This window comes from Syngnathus floridae, chromosome 14 (genome assembly GCF_059516105.1).
Source record: "Syngnathus floridae isolate MCC-2025c chromosome 14, RoL_Sflo_1.0, whole genome shotgun sequence".
In the NCBI taxonomy this organism is placed as follows: domain Eukaryota; kingdom Metazoa; phylum Chordata; class Actinopteri; order Syngnathiformes; family Syngnathidae; genus Syngnathus; species Syngnathus floridae.
In genome coordinates, this window is record NC_142426.1 from 9,242,871 (window position 1) to 9,264,972 (window position 22,102).

The window sequence follows — 22,102 nt, forward strand, 5'->3', positions numbered from 1 at the left end:
CACGTGACACGGATACCACATAAAACAAGCGGTAACACCATTACCTCTCTCTCTCTCTCTTGTGCCCGTTTGGCAGTGGGTCAAGGTGGGCTTGACGGACTTGTAACCACGTTCCCACATGGTACGTCCAAGTCTTACTCCGTGCTGCTATTCAAATATCATTAATTTGTTCTTTATTTACTTGTGGTGGTAGTTTAATGAGTTAATTTCCATTTTGAATTGTTGGCGAGCTTCCTGGCCTGCCTTCGCAGCTCACCTCGTGGTGCTCATGCCACTCCTAGCATGATGGCAGCTAAAGCTCAAGTTATTTCATTTCGGCAATTTATTTACGCTATTAAAAAGTGAATCAGTTTCTTACGAAGTCTTTTGAATTTGTGTGAAATCGTCACTCCTATTTAGAAACCCACCGCTGATTTATTTATTTATTTTTCCTTGCTAGCTGCCACCTGACATAACGCGCTATTTGGATACAAGCCAAACAAAATACTGTTTATTAATACATTTTGTCTTTATTTGGTCAAACATTCAATGATGACTTGCATGTGAATCCGTGTTTCAGCTGAGTCTGATGATTATTCCTCACTGCTCTGACGTGTTTGACCTCAACATGGCATTAAAATGTATTTGTTTTTGACTGGACTGTTTCTAATTGCAAAAAATCCCTTTTTTTGTATTTTTATGTTTTTTTTAGGTTCTCTACATTCACATTAAGGTGAGTTTCTAACTGCCCTTTCCACATTATGCATGTATAAATGTGCATGACAGAATTTACATGTCATAATTTCATTCTTTTTCCCATTTTTAGGTTGCATTCCTGAGATGTATGTATCCTGTTGTTCCAGAATGTTGAGTAGACTTTAAAAATTGTTCGTTTTTTAATATGTTGTATTCCCCATGTTCGTATTTTTGACATTTCAGTGCCACCAATTAATGGTTTTCTCGGCTCCATGTAAAGATGAGCTATGAGCTCAAAGTCAAGATAGATTTTCAAGGGGGCTGTCTTAATTTTGGAATTTTTATCTTGTATCTTAATACTCAAATACTCAAGACATAACAAACGTGTTGTTGCAAAGTAACTCCTTTTTGACCTACTGGAAAGTTTATTTATAGTATTTTTTTTATCTCAAAGAAAAGGCAAGTTTGAGATGAAAGCCCCCCCCCAATAATTAGTTTCCCCCAATACGGCATAGTATTGCGCAATAACCTGTTTTGTGCACACTACAGTAATACACATCCAATAAAACATTTGAGTTTGTGTTGAAACTTGTGTGGAGTTTAATTTGTGAGCTGTTGCATAATTTTTCTCAGGACAGGATTCCAATCGGGTGAGTTGAAAGTAAATGTCAAATGCAAAGCACATTTCAGAATGTCTGTAGAATATCACCATGTCATTAGATATCTAATATGAACCAACACCAGTGTTAAGCAAAGTATAAAACTGCTCTTGCATACACTAGTTGAATCAGATTTAATGAACTTGAACAGTTCCTCTGAAATTTTTGTCTTCAAATTCATTTAGAAACTGGGTTTATCTTAATATGGTGATATAATGCCACAAAGTTAAAAATTGATGATAGTCTTTCATAGCACGGTACTTACCATGGGCAAAGTTTTTTTTTTTTTTATAATATAAAAGATGAAATTGAGGATTTTCCCACAACACACTTCAGGATATCTCGCAGCACACTGGGTATTGAGTGAAGTACAAAAACGTCTGTTTTAATTACTGTTCCATGACTGCAATGTTCCACTTGCATTTTTGTGTGCTCTCCATTCAAGCCTGTCAAGTTCCTTCAGACCTCTTCATCGTCCATTCTGTGCGGACGAGGAGGCTGCGCCAGAGTCCACATTGCTGAGCGTCACGTCCTTGTTCTGCTTCGTGGCTACCTGGTCCAGCGACGTCCCCTCGAAGAGGCGCGCCATGAAGCCCAGGCCGTTCTTCTTGATGTACGATTTGCCAGCAAAGGTGTACAGGACTGGGTTGGCGCAACTACTGATGAAGGCCAGGGCTGATGTCACGGCGCGACTCGATTGGTAGATGTGATCCAGACTGTGGGGAGATGCAGCAGCTTAAGTCATGAAGGTCAAAGGTAAGCAGCACACTTGGTTGTTCTTCTCGACAAAACCTCGCGATTTGCTATACAGTTTGACATCAATTCTTTTCGTTTTACTACTCACATTTCTCGTCTGGGTGATCCCTCCGAGTACCACTCAGCTGCCACCTTAGACCAGACCAGAAGATGGTCATCGTTAGTTAAAAAAAAAAAAAAAAATTAAAAGTATGACAATCACGAGGTAAAAGCTAGTCAAACCTGTATCATGTTGATGACGTGGTAGGGCAACCAGAAGAGACAGAACATCACCACGATGGCCAGGATGAGGTTTTCACTGCGAACCTTTCGGCGAAACCGAGTCTGTCTCAGGCGTCTTAGAATGAGAACGTAGCTCGTGATGATGATGGCGTAAGGCAGGATGAAGCCTGCCACTGTCTCAAAGGTATACTGAAACCTCACCTGTAAATGGTGAGATAGATTCGTTAACGTTTGACAGTCTCGAGTGTTTTCCAAACAGGTACCGTCAAAATTCTAATGTTTATAAAAACGTATTCTAGGTTCATCCATGATGTATTTCTTTCTGAAAACATGTCCATTAGGTTCATTGAAGACTGATTTGTCTAGCACATTAGATTCTTTGATGATTGAATTGTTTCAGGTTCTCTGAAGACTCCAAATGTTCTGTTTATGAAAAAAGTAGTACGCTAGGTTGATTGAAGACAATTGACTACTTTCTATTGTTTACAAAAAAGGCCATTTTCTTCGTCTTTAGTTAATGAAGACAGATATGGTATACGTTAGGCTGAGGATGCTTACGTATCGAGGTAGCGTGTGGTTGGGGGCGCACACGTGTCGCGTGTTGTTCATGTCGTCTTTGTCCTCCCGGACGTCCCGAAACACTAACGAGGGCAGCGCACTGACGGCCACCAGCAACCACATGCCCATGATGACGCGGCGCACCACCTTCCTGCTGAGCTTGGCCGCCGTCCTGCGGGGCAGCACGACCACCACCAACCGGTGCACGCTCATCAGCGTGATGAGGAAGATGGAGGCGTACATGTTGACGTTGCACAGGTAGAAGAGACCCTTGCACATGGCTGTGCCGAAAACCCACGTCTGCTTGGCCAGGTAGACTATGAAGAAGATGGTGAGTGCCATGAGGAAGCCGTCGGCGCACGCCAGGTTGAGGATGAGCAGCGTGGTGACAGAGCGACGGCGGGCGCGAGCTAGGATGCTCCACACGATGAAGAGGTTGCCGGGAACGCCAAGTAGGAAGACCAGACTCAGGATGAGGGCGCCCACCGTGGTGGAATAGTCATTGCTCACTACGCTGTCGTCTTCGGGGTTCTGTTCTTCGAGCGAGTCCCTGACCACCTCGCTTAGGTTGTTCATGCTAGAAGGAGAAGAGAAGAGAGAGCATGGCGGTGGCCTTATTGGAGTGATCACTTTCTAGTTTCTAGTGGCATTTGACTGTGGGTTTGAAATTGTTTTTATACATGGTAGTTGTCAGTGTTGGAGTTTACGAGTAGTTCCTGGTATTCTTGACTTGGGTTAGACTTTTGTTTTACTTGGTTCTTGAAATGGATCTTGTTTGGTTCTAATCTTTTTTTAAAATTTGGTTTTCAACTGGTACTTTTTCTAAAGGTTCTAGGCACATGGTGAATGATAGGGTTCTGAACTTGATGTTTTCATTTGTTTTTTGACTTGGGAGGTCTGTGCTATACCAGTTGCTCTTCAACTTTGATCTTAAATAGTGTAATATGAGGTTTTGTGTCTTGCAGAGTGCTATGTTGTACGTAAACTACCAGGAAATATTCACGCAGAGTCTGAAGCCAAACTGTTTAGCTCGGCATGCTAAAACACGCAGCCGCAGAATTTCCAGTTGCAATGTCTGCCGCTACATTGATGACATTATACCTCTGATGCAACCATGAAATCAAGTACAACCAATTGATTTTTGGTCACAATTAATTTGAGTAATAGTTTTTGGAAATCACCACTTAAACTTTATCATCAATGTTCTACATGAGACTTTAATAGCTTTTTAAGATTAATGCCCAAGTTAAACCCCACGACCAACCAAAACAAAATATTAAATGCAAAGAAAAACATATAAATCTCGTATAAATGATTTATTAACAGCACAGATTTATTGGAACTAATGTAATTACTAACAGCTTTTATAATCAGAAGTGTACCTGAATGCTTACCTGGTGTTATCTGGTCATTTTTAAACAGCTTAAATCTTCTTTTTAGGATGGTGTGGTATCAAGATATTTTTTAGGATAATAATTTCAATCGGCAATCCATCACAAACACACTTTCTCCGCGTATGCATTTAATAGAATCAGAAAACTTGATTTGTCAATTTTATGATGAAATATGACATTTACAAAAAACACGCCAATACTTACGCCAAACAAAATGAAAAACACATCAGAAATACAAATGCTGTTTAAACTGATATGAAGAAGACCAAGTTCCAATGAGAGTTACTGACCTTTCCAGGATACAATTTTTGTCCAAATGAAAATATTCCACTTGTCCTGCTCTGTGCTCCGTCTATTACTTTGTGAGCGTGAACATGTTACAGCACTCGTAACCTGAATCACTCCCAACAAACGCATGCAGTGACATGTATAGAGGCGTGTACACTTCCCTTTTCCTATGAAAATATGTAGGAGGCACAATACAAAAGACGTGTACAACTTTGCATGATACAATTTCTTAAATCAGAAACTTTGAGGCCGGAAATATCAATTAAAAATTCAGCTATCCCATGAATTAACCTGTTAATGTTTTTAAACCTATCATCCATTATTTACTGAAAAATTCACAGATTTCTGTTTTTGTGCTTGTCCTTAAATTCCCTAAAATTCCACTAGATTGTGCCAAAACTCCCTCTAAATACAAAAGTAGTACTGTTGCATAATCGGTCCAAGTACTGTATGTTGAAATGATACTTCTCAACTGAAAGACAAGCTTGGTGTGCTGCGGAGGAGATAAATTTAGCCTGGGTTGTTGAAAAGGGTCTTCTAAATCATGCCAATGGCATCAAATTGTTATTATTTTGAGCATACACCATCAATTGCGATTATTTCCATAAGTACTGTCAATGATGAAAAGAGTTTTTTTAAAATCCTGCTGACATATATGCATGAGTTACATTATTGGGACACATTTGATTTTTACTGCCTGAAGGGAAGCAATTTTGATTGAATTACTAAGCTTCCTGTTGCACACAAACACACACACCAATTACATAATAGAGAGCACACACTCACCTGTTTGAACAAGCCAAGAATTTTGGTTTCCAGTAGGTAGTCATGGTCCTGTCATTTTGAATATAAACAGAATCCACTCAGTTTCGTAGATAATTTATTGGGAAAAAAAACCATTACTTTCCCTTTATTAAAAAATGTGTACCAATGGCCATTATCACATAAGAAATATGAATTCCCAGCAATAAAACAGGATAAGTGGAGCAGGAAGTTGTGCATATATAGCGAGTGCATTGCGAAAGGGATGATGCCAAATGATGACATCATCAGTGTGGCTGCTCCTCCGTGTGCGAGGTGACCTGGTAAGACTGCAAGTCCTGCCCGATGTACTCCGACACTGTGAATCAAGAATGACAAAAACAAAATGGTCATGAATTGATGTCATCAGGATTTAAAAAAAAAAGAAAAAAAAGCTCTATCTATGTACTCATTCACCTTCCTCAAATGTGATGGGATGCATGTCAGTGGAGCTTGTGAACTCCAGAGGACACTCCTGAACCTTGGCATCCCTCTCATCCTCGTGAGCCATCCTAAGAACCCTTGCTGAGGGGTCCCAGCTCTCATAGTGGGAGTAAGGCACTGAGCATAGGTCCTGGTAGGCGCTCTGGCTTGTTGGAGGGGAGGGACACATCTCCTGAGGATAGGCAGAGTACTGGGAGTATGGTGGGGTGGGAACAGGAGGCAGAGGGGATGAGGAGATTGGGCTGCCGGCCGGGAAAGGGCTAAGGGAGGAGGAGTGGGAGGGAGAGGGTGAGGAGGACAGGTAGGGTGAGTCAAGCCAGGGGGAAGGGGACGGTGGCTGCGAACCACGGAGGTACAAAGACGGGAGGAGCTCAGTAAAACCCAGCTCCAGGTTCTCAAAGCTGGGGTGATGCTCAGACACAGTGGGGCCCATCCCACGAGGCTCCTCGGTCACAGTCTCAGCACCGTACTCCTCCTGGTAAGCCAGGCTAGTGCACGGAGGGGAGTAGGTGGATGGGTAAGGGGACAAGTTGAAGCCCAGCCCTGTCTGCTCTTCGGCCATGGGGTCGCACCTCAGGTTCATTCTAGACTGACCCCCCACTGAAGAACACACCACCCCTCCATCCAGTGCCTGAGGCCGGGACATCAGTGGGTCCTCTTCCTTGAACATGCCTGCAGGGAAAAACAACAGAAAATTGAAGCTTCTATACTGGAGAACTATTTGACCATGTTGATACTCACTAGGGACATATTTAAAGGAATGAGTGCTGCTCCTTTTCCTCTTCCCATTAGAGACGTAAAGATTGACTGACACTGGACAAGTGATAGACAGGTCGCAGTAGGGTGGCACCCTCATGCACAGCAAACACTAATTGAAGAAGAAACACATTGATGCCAAAAGAAAGAACATCTCATCCAGGTTGGCTGCCTAAGCATAGAAGCCCGACGTCCTCTGAAGTGACTGGGGACTTCACCCAGAACCAGATGCCCATGCCACTGTATCTTTGTCCCCTCCATGTAGAGGAGCAGCAGCTCTAAGTCCTCTGAGCCCACTCTTGGATGAGTGAACTTTTCACCCTAAAGGAGAGCCCAGACACCTTGCAGAGTATACTGCATCCGTGATCTTGTTCTTTTAGCCACCACCCACCACTGGTGAACTTGCAGGTTAGCTAAGTCAAGAGCACTCTAAGAAAGAAAACATCCCAAGAACTACCTCATTGCTGTTGTCACGGTCTACGTGGGCTTCCTCTTCCCATTGAAGTTTACCATCTGATTAGTTGGGAGACACAGTGGGATCAAAAACTCACCAGTAAACATGATGGAAAGTGAAACTAAAAACGATTGAAATGATTCTCTGCTCAACCTGTGCTTCTCTGCATGAAAACAACTCTAGAGATAGCCATGAAATTGGTGCCACTCAGCAGGAGCTCCTCGCCACCCTCTACTGAACAGGAAGTGAGGCTGATTGACTCGATGACAGGCAGCTCCTGTGCTGACCGCTGGGCTGAGGTGGACACGAGACAAAATCAGGCTTTTGTGTTTTACCACTGGCAAACATAAGGGATCTACCACTCACAGCATTCGATGGGCAGTGAGGCCACCTGTAGGGCCAGAACCCGGCCAGGGGGAAGAGCAGGTGGTGCCAGAGGAATTTGGCTGCGGAAGACCAAGCGAACACGTGTGTTCTTCCTCCCGACGTCAGTTTCGCCCTTCCTCAGTTCAATGTCCGAGTTCCTCAGCTTGAGGATCCCAGCACAGTCAATGCTGCGGTGTTTAATGACATGATTGTCAGTCATGTCATCTTTCAAAAAGAATCTCAGTTCACTTACAGTGCAGTCATGTGGTTCTCAGGGTTGAGGGGGATGTCTAGCACTTTTGTTCCCGCCTGGATGTTTTCATGACTGGTGGTGCCCACCATTTTTCCCGTCACCCTGGAAAAAAGAAATACTTTTGAGTGAGCATCTAAAGCCCATTCCCATTCTGTGGATCTATATTTAGATTGGTCATCTCCAAATCAGAAGACTTCTGAGATGAAATCATTATCACCTTTCTGAGAGCTTCATAATACCTGTGTATCTGATAGAAAGGATGCGGCCTGATAGACCGATCGTCCGCAGTTCCCACGAAAACCTGGAGAGAAAGTGGTTTCCTCTCATTGTATCCGAACAACTGCAGAGAGAGACAGGATTTGAGATGAGCTGATGGTTCACATATATCATCATCATTTCGAAACCCGAGCGGTGTCACCTTGACAACCGGATGTCCGGTTGGAGTGGCCTTGACAGCTCCTCTGCTCCCCTCAGTCTCATAGTGGGCTCGGTGGTGGGGCCGGGGTTGCACCTCAATGCGCAACTCGTACTGCTCAAACTGAGAGGGCAGGGGCCAGTCGAGTGGTGGCAGGGCATTTGACCTGCATGCGTTTATATGACAAGGTTACACGTGTAAAGTCGATTTTCGGATTCATCTTAATCTGTGGTTGAAGTGAAATGATGACCTTTTACCTGAAGAGAGGACTGTGGGAATTGGCTCTGGTCCGGCCCCAAGCCAGAGCAGGGGGCACAGAGAGATAGTCCATACTCATTGAGGAGGGCTCTTTCCTGCTCTGGAGGGTCTCTGGCTGCTGTTGCCCAGAGACCTGCTCCTGATCCCTTGGAGACAACTGCAGGAATTAAAGTTGGATTGAGTAGCTTTACAGGTGAAATCAAAAGCCATCTTGGGATGTTGGTTCTAAAAGACCGACAGTGTACCCCCATATTTTAAGTTACAGGTGAGAGTCTGAGGTTTTAGGGTTCAGTAAGGTTGGATTTGGTATCGTATTAGTTAGGAGTTAGATAGGGTTTGGGGTTGGGATCGTTAAAGGCAACGATTTAATCATGCGCCCACCGGTACCTGCTCCATAGATGTCTTCCTCGTTTTCTGTGGAACACTGAGCTCAAAGCTGCCGGGCGAGTCTTGTGACAAAAGGCTGGAGTCTCTCCCTTCTAGGACACCCCCCTGCAACTCCTCAGAGTAACTACCCCTGCGGGACGTGCAAGGGGATGCGAGGGGTGAGTTCCTCCGCTTCTTTCCTCCGGGTGAAGTCGGCCGGGAGTATGGTGTGAGCCCGAAATGGAGCGTGGACTCGCTGAGCTCCTCTTCTTCTACCAGCAGCGAGTCGCAGCTGGAGGCCGGACTTAACCAGCCCCGGGATGAGGGGCTAGAGGCAGGGCTGGGGCTGAGCGAACCAGGGCACCTGTCTCGATAGGTGAAGGGGTCCAGCAGGGGGAGATAGAGGCGCTCCCGGTCCCATCTGCTGCCGCTTTCTATGTCCCAGGAAAGATTGGGTGCTGATTCATCCTCAGGCGAGATGGTGGTGATCTGGATGCTGGGACACTCCACCACGCGGGACTCTGAAACCTTTCAGGCACAGTTTTTACTCATTTGTTTTACTTATCTCCATTGAATTAGGCTAAGTTTTTGTTACCTGAACAGAGCGCGCCGGCAGGCTTTCATAGGTCCCGCTGAATTCTCTGGCCGGCACTCTCCGCGGAGGCGGGGAATGCATCCCGGCCCGCTGACTCGCTGAGGATGGCGGGCTGGGGATGCTGACTCTGGAGCGCTCTGCATTAGAGGTGGCACTGTGGCCGTCTGTAATTGATTATTGAAGAGAGACATCAGAAACAGGGAAAAAAAAAAGGACAAACTTTAGAATTAGAAAATGTGCAACTTTTTATTTTGTGCAGGTCTGGTTATAGTATGTAAATATTTTTCCCATGTTCATCCATACCGTGACGACTGCCCTGAGCAACATGCCGCATGAGAAAGCCTCATTATATGTCCATTGAATTGTTGTAAACATCATTATGTGGCAACTGTATTCATTTCCATCATTGTTAGCCATGCGTCAATTTGACTTGGTTTGTTGGAAGTTAATTGTTGCCATACGAGTGACTCACGCACTCTTTTGGAGTCATTTCACATTACTGCAGTGCCAATTTACTTACATTAGTATCTAGTGTATCTAGTTTCCTGAGGGATATAGAAAGTGTTTATACACGTTCTATATTTTCTGGGGAAATACACTTCTTATCGTTTGGAATGTTTTGATGGCATAGATGATCCATTTTGTTAGCAATTTACACACACTATTATTTCTTGACTAGGAGATTCATTAAGTGTATTTTCTGCTCCGTTAAACCTGAGCTTTTTTGTTGTTGTTAACTTCTTTGCCAAAACAAAATGTACCAACTGTTAAAAATAAGTTGTTGCTCAACCCTCGCCTGCTGCCACCTTTTCCCTTCGATGGAAATAGTTTGATAATACAAAAAAGACCCAAAATCTGGCTCCACATGTCAAACTTCATTTTATCAGATAAGTATAAATGTCCCATAAATAATAAGGCCCTTCTCATAATTTCGCAGAGTCATATGGAAAGCATTTATTCAATAGCCGCTGCGCACACACATCACTTTTTTGGGGGGCTGGCAACAAAGACTCTCAGCACTCACGAAACGTTGAAACGTGCTTTTGACTCGCACGACGCTACCGCTAATTATCTTCTCTCTAATGGTGATTATTCACACCATGACTTCCTGTCGTTTTGTTTTACTTTCATTTTGGGGGGGTGCCAACGTTGACACACATCAACTCAATTAAGGTGGGGAAAAAGAAAAATGTTTCCTGGCAATAACAATATTTCCAAGTCATTAACGCTGCTGCAGTTCCTGAGTGTTCCAGGTTAAAAATAAAAAGTAAAATTTTTAAAGTTGAAAATATGAGAAATGATTTTTGAAGAAAAAAATTCAAATACATAAATGGAAATAAAAAGTTATTAATAAATATCAAAATAAGTAAAACAGAATGACTAATACACCAAAGGAAATACATGATATTACTGTCTCTAAACATTATAATAGAAGCCAATTCAATAAGGTTCAATTCAATGTGATCTTGAACCATTGTGTTGTACCATTCCCCCCCATTTAAAATAATTTGAAATTTATTTCCTCCCTCAAGTTTTTCTAATCCTGCTTGGGCTTGGGTGTATGCATCTCTGAATACAGTAGGGCCTTCATTTACAAGCGTAACCTCCATGACCATGCTCCTAACGCCAAACTCTGGTCTCTTGAATCTATCCATCCATTTTCTTCCACTTATCCAGGGTCAGGTCACAGGGAAGCCCACACTTCCGTCTACCCAGCGATTTCCTTTAACCCTTCCGGGGGGAGTGGGGGGCATTCCCAGGCTAGTTGGGAGAGACAGTATCTCTAGCTTGTTGCACTTAGCCTGAAACATTTCCCCAACAAGGAGGCATCCTAACCAGATGCCTGAACCACCTTATCATGGTCTGCTTGGACTTAATGAAGTTCCCCCCCTCCCAGCAGACTCTTCTGCAATATGCTGGTTGGATCAACATATTTCTCAAGCATCAGAGCCAACTTTGGTTGACATCTCTGCCCACTCTTTTCACCAAAGTGCCCAAGACAGGCAAGTCGGATTCAATCAAACTTTATGGGCACGAAGCCAGGAGTATGCCCGCATCTGCTCAGCATCTCTCTGTGGAAGAGAGTGGAAGAGTCTAAGAGGACCATGACAACAGTCCAAGTCTTGGTCACGCAATGACTCAAACTCGTATCTCAAGACATCACTGTGTGTGTTGAGCGTGTGGAGGTTCCTTCCCACATGGCAGCTGTTAACTCGCACGCACGCAATGTGATTAGAACCACATTGAGTCTGCATGCACACACATTACACATGCACGTATATGTTCCCATGCATGTCAGACCTCCCGGGGAGGTCTTCTTTCACGTACGAGTAGCGCTTGTGACTGACCCACACTGCTGCTGCTGTCAGCGGGCTCCACGGGGCCAGAACCCTCCTCCTCCGACCGCGGCGTGTCCTCCTCGAACACCAGCTTGAAGTCGAACTCGCCCTCCTCCCAGCCGGAGCCCGGCGCTGCCCCCATCTGTGAAGAGAGTCTACCCCCTGAAAAAGTTTTTTCTTCTTCCGAGGAGGAAGGAAGGCAGGGGGGATTCTGTTCTTTAAGTGTGCGTCATGACGCAAACCACGTCCGCGCTTTTCCAATCTTCTTCCAACTTGATGCCTCGCTTATACTGCATTTTTTCCCCCCCGTCAGTCTTTTCTTTCATCCTCACGCTACACAGAAGAGGAGGAGGAGGCGGAGAAGGAAGAGGAGGAGGGAGTAAAAGAAGTTGATGAAATATTTTTGTCGTCCTTTACCCTTAATTGTCTCTGGGTGGGTTCTGCGGCTCCGTCGCTCCGTCCCCATAGGGTCACCCAGCCTGTCAGTCATCAGAACCCCCCGCCTTCTCCCCTCACATCCTCCTTCTCTCCTCAAGTTTGACGTGTGACCACCAGGGCCCTGAACGCATCACTCCCCCCCCCTTTTTTGGCTGTCCTCCTTCCTTCACTGCCCCCCCCTACCCGTCCCCTCCCCTCCTTCCTTCTTTTTCTTCTCCCCACTTTATGAGCCCCCTCGACCTCCCCCTTCTCCTCTCCGTCAGAGATCTGTTTCTCATTATCCGCTGCAGTCTGTCTGAGTCAGGAGACGAAAAACTTAAATAAACACCCTTCTCTCTCTCTCTCTCTCTCTCTCCGGCTTAGAGCAGCTCCCCCGGCCCAGCCCCCTCACCACTCGGGAATCATCAGGAATCACGTGGAACTACTTGAGGGGGGTCTCACTCGCTGGCACACCCAAAATGCGTCAGCCTAATAACGTTTGGAAAATGTACGTTGGTATTTCAATACATTCCAATCATCAATAATACAGACTCAAATGTTTGGACATTTTGTGTCACTCAGATTTCTGCTATTTGTGAATATTGTGGCATTTAGACAAAATCTCTAGAAGGAGTTTGTTTAGAATACTTGGGTCAAATTTTATTTCCCTTAAAGTAAAACCTTTCAAAGCTTCAAGTCTTTTATACATATTTTAAGATTCAGGCTTTTGTTTTTACTTTTATCTTGTACTTTGCTTTGGTTGAGTCCATTGTGCAGATTTCAATTGTGGACAGAATGGGCTAATGATTTGTCCAAACTTTTTGCAAGGAGGGCCAGATTTGATAAAGTGAAGGGGCCCAGGGGCCAATAGTTTTTTCTGACATTTTTTAACTGCAAAACTTTCATGCAAATACACACCGTTATAAAATTGTCTTTATCTTTCAAATGACAAAATAACCAAATATAAGTCTAAAACCACAAATTCTGCATTTCATTCATATCTGAAGTCAGATAACATTGAACAAACTGTATGAAATACCTTAAATTTACATGAGTTTAAAATGATTTTTGCCTCATGAACATTTTAAACAGGAGTTATAAAGTTGTCTGTTATTATTAAAACTTAAAACAAGTGAATTTAGCTCTTGTCATTTACAATATCTTTCAGAAAGTAATAGTTTGTCTACAAGTTCATAACATCAACAGTATTAACATGGTCACTTCGTAATCTGTTAGCTTGTCGTATGTGTTAGCGTGTTTAGTTTGATAGTGTCTCTTTAGGTTGAAATCCTTAAACAAGGCAACTGTCTCTATAAATTAGACAAACACATTTGCCTTGATTTTCAGTGAAGAAGTATTGTAATTCCCATTTCTCTTGAAAGCCACGGCCCTCTGCTGCTACCTTTTGGTAATAGGAGGAATTACAGTTTCAGGTGGCATGGTTTTTTTTTTAATTCGGTTTGACAGTCCATTTTGTAATGTTGTATTTAGAAAGTTTCTTTCTATTGACAACAATTCAAAAAGGCATTAGAAGGTCTAAGTATTTTAATTAATTAAAAAGTAATATTTTTATTTTATATATGCAAACAATATCAGAAAAGTGAAGGACACACATGCACGCACACACACAAACAAATACAAGAGTTCTCTGTTCTGACAGTCTTACACTCAGTGAGTCTCACCGATTCATATCCACAATTTATTGACAAAAATAATTAAAAGTAAAAACTCATGGGATTTTTTTTATTGTTGTCACTTGCTGGTAAATGTGTAGCAGCTCTGTTAACCAACAATGTTTTTGTGATTTAAACTCTAACAACTATCATTTTAGAAATAATTAATTGAATGAAACATTTGCAATTAAATCAATCTCTAAATATATTTTACACATTTTGGGTGGAGATTATTAAGTCATGGGGGTCTACAAATAATTTCCAAAGACTTTCCAAAGCGTTTTTAATATTAAAGAAGTATACAAAACATTGATGTAAAGATAAGAAGAAAACTAATTGCGAAGCACTCGAGGCAAATTCAATTAAGCAAAAAAAATTAAATGGGAATATCCTGGCTTGGGCTTGCATGGCTGCATCTGGAACAGATTCACCGGTCTTTATTAATGGCGCACCTGAAGTCTACGAAAACCATTTTGTCGAGCGAATTCAAGAAAAAAAAACTATCCAAACTGATCAGAAGAAGCTTAATCATGCAATGAGACAATGGGCCAAAAGTTTTTTCTTCACAAAAGTTTTAAGGTTAGCACAAGGCTAGCTCATTTATAGAGCGCCTCACTATGTTATTGCGTATAATTTCTATCTCGATGAGTCAGTTCTAAGTCTATGTATATATGAAACACAAGAAATCAAGGCAAGAATATTTTCTTCATCATGGTTATGGGTCCTCTTTTCTTTTTTTCTCCCCACAGCAGAGCTTAGAATTGTTAAAGCTTTCTGCAAAAAACATCCATTCATTTTCTATACTGCTTATCCTGTTGTGCAGGGTCGCTTGGGGCTGGAGTTCCTTACAGACTCCCATATTTGGTTTCCTCATATATATTTTGTTCAGGAGTTTGTCAGAGTGATTGAAGGAGATGCACCTAGATGTAAGTTGCAGTGTTTCCTTTTAACAGCAGGTGGCAGCATAATGTGTCTTTTCAAATAACATTTTGTTGTGCAAAAGATCACCACTAGGTGTCAGAAATGACTCTTTCAAAATATATGCTTGTCTCTAACCTGTGTATGCAAAAGCATCAATATTATCTAATCAAATAGAGGGAATATGCTCTAGAACATTACGAGAGAAAAGATAAGTGTAGTTTATGAAGTTTGTCTAGTACAAATTAAACAAGTCAACCACTATATACTGGAGCAGAGTCCAGACTCCAGAGTGTTGAAAAATAAGGCAATAAAAACATTTTATTCATGGGGGCAACAATTCATACACTACACGGGCACCTAATCAAACACAAACATCTCTCCATCCGGCACTGCCTTGACATTTTCACCCAGCAAACAAGTATGTGTCAGTTGACAAAAGGGCAAACGCTAATCAGTGCATACAAAAAAGCAACTTGGGTTGGAGGCGGTTATTATGTGAGATGCAGAACAGCTCATTCACTAGACACAAACAAGTAGGCAATAACAAACTATTTATTCAACTTGATGGGTTGGCGAGAACTCAAAAGACCCAACAATTTGTGTACAAACATTTAAAAAGTATGATTTTCCTTTAAGATAGTGGGTGAGTTACTCGTCATTATATTACATTAGTTTTAGTTCCAAATATTAGCACACTAGCCTTAGCGGAAACTATTTACTATATATCACACAGACATTATCTTTATGACCTTCATATTATTGAGTAATTTCAGATACAACATATTGTCATATGCAAATGAGCTGCCTCATCTTTTTAAAGATCTCTATTTTCAATCTGTATTTTGAAATTGAGTCTACCATTTGTATTTTTGTACTCTATGGTCAAACTTCTTCAGCACTCTCCTTCCCTTCTGTTCTTGCTGTTCTTCACATTGTCTCATTTTTTCCCTGTTACCCAAAAAACAAAATAATTAAAATATGCATCAGACTTGGAAAGTAAAAAGCAAAACCAGATGTGAAATGAAGCATATAAAGAGAGGGAACACTGGAAACATTTATTGCTCCTGTGGTTCTGGTACTTCAATTATAGTGATGGCAGATTTAAATTTAAAGGGTGCTGCAGTATTTCAAAAGCTAGTTGGACAGTAATAAGCTTTGGTGGTGAAAAAAAAAATTGAGAAAAGTGTTCAATAATGAAACATTTATATAAGTGGATTTGAATACTTTTGTATACTTTACGATGAAGCAATATTATCCCCTATAGGTTGATGCTATGCAATACAGTAATGTAAAAGTATTCAAAAGTTCCCTTTAAGGCAACTTGTCTGTTTCTGACCCCTCTCTCCCCTTTACCTCCTATTTATACAAACTCTTGACTTGACAGGTTGTTCTACTGCAACTAGATCAGTATCCACTTACAGTAAAAACAACAACGTTCTCTGTTTTCCTCCACCTTTTCCCTTACCTCACACGGTTTTCCATCCATTTGGTATTTCCCCTTTACAGAAGCCTACAAGCTTTTCCCCCAAATCATCTCACTTCAATTTAGGTCGTTCTGCATATTTCTTTCTTACCATAGACATAGCACATTTTTGGGTTATGAATTAGCACTAAAGAATTACTGTGCTTCGGAGTTACTGTGCATTCAGTAACTCTCCGTACCCCAAGGATTGTATATAGGGTAGTACCAGATTAGTAAGTGAACTGGGCTAGATCTTTTGGGACTTGATCCATTATAATGTAGTCCCAGAAGAATAGATAGCTCAGGGACAAAATTCCAACATTTATCAAAAGATTGTACAAATAGAAAGATTCAAATATTTGTTACCTACCATGTTTGTGTTTGAAGGCCTTTTTTTTTTTTTTTTTTTTAGTTTGCAGAGCAAAATGCAAATCACTGGAATGCTGCCCTAACAATTCGATCACTCAGTGGTTGGGTTGGGCGGAAATTGTCCCCCAATATCCCATCATTCCCCTCTGGCAGTTCTGCGCCTTTTATATGTGAACGAAGCCTCCGGAACTCTTCAATCTGCAGAGACAGAAATGGAAAAAAAATTACATGTGGGGATGAATCAAATTGTAGGTTACTGCCTGATGGAATCAAATGCTGGATCAAATTTCAGTTAAAATAGTCACCTCTATAATAATAAAATAAGTATTGAAACAAAGAATTATCAATGCTTGAGAGAATGAGAAGGTGCCAACATTCTGGCCTATGTAAGAAGATAACACAATGTTTATTTGACTTCACAAAGAGCATGACCTTCCTCACTCCAAATATTTGCAGTACACTCGGAATCTCCTCAGGCTGTCGTTACTGCCGCGAAGTGTTTATGTACAAATGTAAGAGAAACTGTGAGAAAATAAGAGGACCCAGTGCAAAGCATGCTGACTTAAAGATGAGCATGGGAACGTAATGTGACCTGAACGCAGCATGCGTACAGAAATTGAAGAGAAATTGTATTTGTTCGCGTCTTCGAACCGAGCAGATTTGAAATGTGAAGCAAAAACTCCAAACAGTGACACTGGCAAAAAGTAACACATGCATTTTACCAGTATGGCATTGCATCTGACTCCCATATAATGGATGGGGGGGAAAAAATCTCTAAGCAAACACTTTTGGTTTGCAAGTGAATTTATGACCTCTATAAATATAGTTAGCGTCTATAGCAACTAATATATGTGAACTGCGCACACACACACACACACAGTTTCTTGTATTAGGCCCACGCACTTAAAAACTATAAATAGCAGACTATAAATAGTAGATGGATGTTTGTATTATTTGCCATAGAGTCTCTACTCTAGAATAGCTGGAAATGTTGTTTAAATCATTTTAATAGAAAACTGTTGAACATAAAGTAGACATCAAAATAGATCAGTAAATTTGGAATAATAATTAACATCTTGTCATGGTAGTTTTTAAGGAACGATTCACTTTACCTTGTCATAAACAAACAAATAAATAGTATATACATAATAATATGATATGTTATAATATGATATAATTTAATATAATATATAACATTTACCTGTAATTGTGATATGGTAAGTGGGTAGCGATAGAGAATCCATATTACATTTTCACTACAAGGTGGTGTTGTCAGAGATCCTGTATACACCCAGTAGTCTCTCAATAATGGATCTGAGGGCAAATGGAAAAATTATATTCACATAAAGGTCTTCATAAGTGAAGGTGGGGGTAATCTACATGCTAAATATGAGTTACTGAGTCACATGGCTTTGTATATTTATCTTACCAGGCAGCAAAGTGTTTGGATTAAAGCAGGGTATTATCTTGCTCTTCCCCTAGTGAAAAAAAAAAAAACAGTAAATCCATAATTAGCATCACAAAATAATTATGTCTATTTGAAGAGCCTTTTCAAAACTGGAGTGAAGTCATGGTTGTAAAATGAGCAAGTGTGGTTAAATATTTGTAACAATCATTAGAACGGTTTTATAGGGCTTTGGAAAAGAGCTTTTCATTGTTTCTTTTTCTGTTCCAACATGCTGCTATGACCCTTTTTGAGTTAGTCTTACCTTGTACTGCAGGTCCTGAAGAACTTCTGTGATGGCTTTCAGACCCAGATGCTCTTTGCCAATCTGTTGGCACAATTTTGATTTGAGAGGTCAACAGAGAAAACGATTGTAAAACGATTCCCGCTAATCACAAAGTGAAAACATTTTCTCTTCCTCGGGTAAGCAAAACTGAAACAATTGAAGGAAGGAAAAACATTATAAAATAAAATACCAGCCCCCCCAGTTAGAGTTAATAGAACGGATTGTGTTTTGAATGACTTTTATGTTTTGCTCACCTGCACGAAAAGAGCAATAATGAGAACTCCATTCTTCTTCCCCAGAGCATCCTCCAGAGAGTTGAACAATGTGCTGTTCCAGTGAATCAAATGAAGCTTCAAAAAGAAACAATAGAATGCAAGCTGAATTTGAAAGGTCATTGTCATCAGCAGGTGTGCAGAGCAATATTGGGCGCCATCAGCTGGTGATGACTAAAGACTCTTATTCAAGAACTAACAAGACAGACATGGAAAAAGGGCACGTAGAGAAAACTAAAACGGGATCATGAACTCAGCAACACAAGCTTCAAAGTTTTGGTAAGAACAACTACACATTTGGTGACTTGAAAAAGCCCGTCATGGAAAGCGCCACTTAAAAGTTGCAGTAATGGCACACCACCATTAAATAGCTGAATGGTTTCATTGTTTCTCTCTTCCTCTCTCACTTTGCCATACAGACTTTCTACTCTTCCAAAGTTACCCTTTTCTCAGCCAGATGGAAAGTGGTTTTTTTTTTTTTAATAGATTTTCCAACAAAGTAAGCCACTAAAATTAAAATACTCGTAATTTCATGATGGTGATGTGCGTATACCTCCATAGGAAAAGCCTTAAAGTTGACTGTATGCTCTGATCCTCTCTGATTCTCTTTGCCCCAGTGGAATCGAACCTCGTGAAGCTCATACTCGTGATCGCTCGGTAACGGACCACCACTGACCACTAAACACAGTACATCGTTAGCAAATACGTATTAGGGAAGTATGTTTGTGTGTGTGTGTGTTTGCATATACCTGACTTTGACTTGAGAAGGATACGTACAGTGTGTCCATCATTTATAACTTCACAGTCACGACACACCACGTAGTTTGGTGACAGGCGGACATCCAGGAGGGATGGGTCATATTGAGCCTCCCTGGAGTTCAAGTTGATGGGAGACTGGTACTCACCATTGGCTGTTGGGTAATGGAGTCCCCACTCTACACCTATATATGCATGTATGAAAAAAAAAAAACAATTTAGCTGGCTCATTATTCAAAAAAATCAGCCCTATGTTGAAATGAAGTTAAGAAATTAACATCCCAAAAAACTTTGCCTAAGTCTTCTCAAAACATTTTATCTCAAAAAAAAAAAACATAGGCAAGGAGGCAAAATATTTCTCACACTTTTAATTTAGACACTTTCAACAAAAACACATGCAACCCTGTTTATTGTCACAACGACTGTAGTCAAACAAAATCACTGTAGAGAGATTATTATTTATTATTATTATTTTTCAGTATATGGAGGTCCAATATCATGGTCCATAAATATCACCATGCACCAAATACTGTACTGGAACTAAAACACTTGGCCTCTTAGCATGCGTAAAACCAAAAGTGACCCCGAACACATTTGGTGTTTTTGTAAGAGTCCAGATTTCCCATATTTTGCAAAAGCATGAATGCTCCACTGACACTACGCCTTTTGGCCGCAACCACAACCGAGGCAGGCAGTGAGTGAATGCGAAGAGTAAGGGGGGCCTTCACATTCCCTCTTTCCTCAGCAACTAAGCTCTTGACAACTTATTCAACGTTTGAGCAATTTCTTTATAGCCATTTAAAAAGGCTGCACAAACTTTTGTTTGGCCTTTGCTTGGGAAGGCACAGCAACTGTTCATTCCGTTTTTTTTTCGTGTAACATTACAGCAATGGCTATTTTGTTGTTTTGATGAATTCATACGTTTTCGGATTTGAAATGATGCATAGACAAGATTGCTTTTTACCTCATTTTTTTGAGTCAGTTGTGTGTTTATCAACAATGTTTCAAAAATCCTAGGTCACAACAATGGTAGAAAAAACAACAACATTTGAACAAGGGTGTGTACTCCACTGCATCTCCCTGAAGGCTAAGTTTTGTTTGCTTGGAAATGCAGCTGTTTGTTAAAGCAAATATTCAAACAAATACTACTAGCAACAAACTTTATAGCTGGCTTGGTCACTGATATGAAATAATAATAATAAGAAATCCTGGCAGCAAAATATACTCTAGTTTTGTTTAAAAAAAAGGGTTTGTTAATATCAGATAGAAAATTCTTCAAAATTTGAAATCGAGTCAACTTTTGTTAGTGAGCCAACCATGCACATTATTACTGTAACAATTAATATCTATATTTCATCATCAATTATACTTACAGTGAGTTTTACAGATTAAGCACGCAGTCCTCAGTAAAGGTTGCAAGCAAAGGGACAGAGTGAGACAAAAATATTCACTCTTATTGGCAAGTTGCGATTTACAGAATTAGGCGAAGCAAAAATTGCTCAAATATTATATATATATAATATGATCAAATATGAATATACAAATTCTCCCTTCACATAATGAAGAGTAGCTCACCTTCTTCATAGCCCCAGTCCTGGTCCATTTTCCTTGGATTATTAGTCGATTCCTCATTCACTTTGTCAGCCATGCTGTTTGGCAGTCTGCTCACTGTGGATGGAAACCAGTCTGTACTTCCACTTCACTGTCACACTGTTCACTGTTGTGCCCGAGATGGATTTCCAAATGGCCCTTTTTCCACACGACCCTGTCTCAATCTAAATCTTATTCTTTTCTCTCTTTATTTAAACGTGACTATACTCTTGTTGCTGTGCTTCACCAACTTCCAAGTTTCTGCCTAATGTATGTTGAGCTGTCGTTCTCTGCATTTTTCTTGACTCTGTACGCTCCTCCCCCCTCTGTGTTGCTCTGCTGTCATCCCCCTCTCCCTTCTTCCTTTCTGTCTTTCTCTGCAGGTGCACACATTCACTTTGGCTTCCCTCCAGCAGATATTTCATTCCTTTCACAACTGCCGTTTTCTTTACAGAACCGTTAACATCATATAATAAATCTATATAATTGACTATGAAACTACTGTGTTTGTATTATATTGCTTTTATTTCTCTGTTCCGTGCACGCATGTGTGTGTGTGTGTGTTGGTAAGCTGGTTAGAAGGTCATGCTGGTATGTTTCTTTTGGAGGCCATAGAAAGACACTCCCTTGAGCAAAAAGACAAACGTGGCTGAGAAAACAAAACTGCAGGCAAAAGAAAACACAAGGTCAAATTGCTGTCATTTGGCGCTGATGCCATTGCGACTATTTATTGTAGTACTTTAGAATTAAATCAAGCAATTTGAGATCAGCAACTTGCTCCTACCCCAGTTGTTCCACTCCGATAGTATATTTGTCTTTTTTTACTACAGATCCTCCAGGACACTGATGTTAATTGCCCTAGATTCTTTATAAAGACATTGACTTTGGGATGCAGACGAAATCCCTTGTTTCCAACTTGTGGATGTGAAAGCAGGACTAGCTTCTCTCTGTGATATCTGATTTTGCTAAAGTCATGAGATCAGACACGTGGTTACATAACTTCAGAAACCGACCGTCCGTCCGTCCGTCCGTCCATCCATCCATCCATCCATCCATCCATCCATCCATCCATCCATCCATCCATCCATCCATCCATCCATCCACTTTCCATAACCTTTGTCCTCATTAGGGTCAAGCAAGGCAGCCTATCCAGTTGACTTTGCAGGAGAGGCAGGGTACTTTTAAGGAAGTCTGAATGAGAAAGATAGAGGTGGACTCCATCCAAGAATCAATTTATAGACTTTGCTTTTTGCACTTGGGCAGTCACTCCCCCAAACTGTTCCCAGTTCTCAGAAGGATAGAAGTATTGTGAA

The 22,102-nt window shown here is 41.2% G+C and overlaps 3 protein-coding genes and 1 long non-coding RNA gene across 9 annotated transcripts; 1 reads left to right on the plus strand and 3 right to left on the minus strand.

Moving 5' to 3' along the window:
* LOC148387615 (uncharacterized) lies at positions 1–21,255 on the plus strand. 5 transcript variants are annotated; one of them, XR_015862573.1, is made up of 8 exons: positions 20–121; positions 692–712; positions 806–821; positions 1,780–2,090; positions 12,401–12,524; positions 18,163–18,308; positions 18,471–18,722; positions 21,173–21,255. It is a non-coding gene; the product is annotated as an uncharacterized LOC148387615 (long non-coding RNA). The 5 variants fall into 5 exon arrangements; XR_015862574.1 differs by lacking the exon at positions 21,173–21,255 and adding an exon at positions 18,863–21,159; XR_015862571.1 differs by lacking the exon at positions 21,173–21,255 and having other exon boundaries at positions 18,471–21,159.
* Positions 1,252–4,703, minus strand: LOC148387616 (leukotriene B4 receptor 1-like). The gene is made up of 5 exons (XM_088396169.1): positions 4,555–4,703; positions 2,871–3,447; positions 2,313–2,513; positions 2,179–2,222; positions 1,252–2,050 (listed from the first exon to the last, which is right to left on the minus strand). Exons 2-5 carry the CDS (start codon positions 3,444–3,446, stop codon positions 1,804–1,806), a joined length of 1,068 nt encoding a protein of 355 aa, XP_088252295.1. The 5' UTR covers position 3,447; positions 4,555–4,703; the 3' UTR covers positions 1,252–1,803.
* On the minus strand, positions 5,420–12,146 carry nfatc4 (nuclear factor of activated T cells 4). The gene is made up of 13 exons (XM_088396168.1): positions 11,609–12,146; positions 9,261–9,424; positions 8,687–9,193; positions 8,299–8,456; positions 8,045–8,207; positions 7,866–7,966; positions 7,627–7,728; positions 7,374–7,561; positions 7,161–7,301; positions 7,011–7,066; positions 6,539–6,665; positions 5,771–6,469; positions 5,420–5,672 (listed from the first exon to the last, which is right to left on the minus strand). Exons 1-13 carry the CDS (start codon positions 11,739–11,741, stop codon positions 5,602–5,604), a joined length of 2,610 nt encoding a protein of 869 aa, XP_088252294.1. The 5' UTR covers positions 11,742–12,146; the 3' UTR covers positions 5,420–5,601.
* Positions 13,959–21,124, minus strand: ca8 (carbonic anhydrase 8 (inactive)). Of its 2 annotated transcripts, none has more exons than XM_088396171.1 (9): positions 20,775–21,124; positions 19,193–19,378; positions 18,997–19,121; positions 18,426–18,521; positions 18,151–18,213; positions 17,871–17,919; positions 17,643–17,755; positions 16,443–16,639; positions 13,959–15,558 (listed from the first exon to the last, which is right to left on the minus strand). In XM_088396171.1, exons 1-8 carry the CDS (start codon positions 20,845–20,847, stop codon positions 16,505–16,507), a joined length of 840 nt encoding a protein of 279 aa, XP_088252297.1. In that variant the 5' UTR covers positions 20,848–21,124; the 3' UTR covers positions 13,959–15,558; positions 16,443–16,504. The 2 variants fall into 2 exon arrangements, with proteins under 2 accessions (XP_088252297.1, XP_088252296.1); XM_088396170.1 differs by having other exon boundaries at positions 19,193–19,384; positions 20,775–21,122.
* Positions 21,256–22,102: the final 847 nt, after the last annotated feature.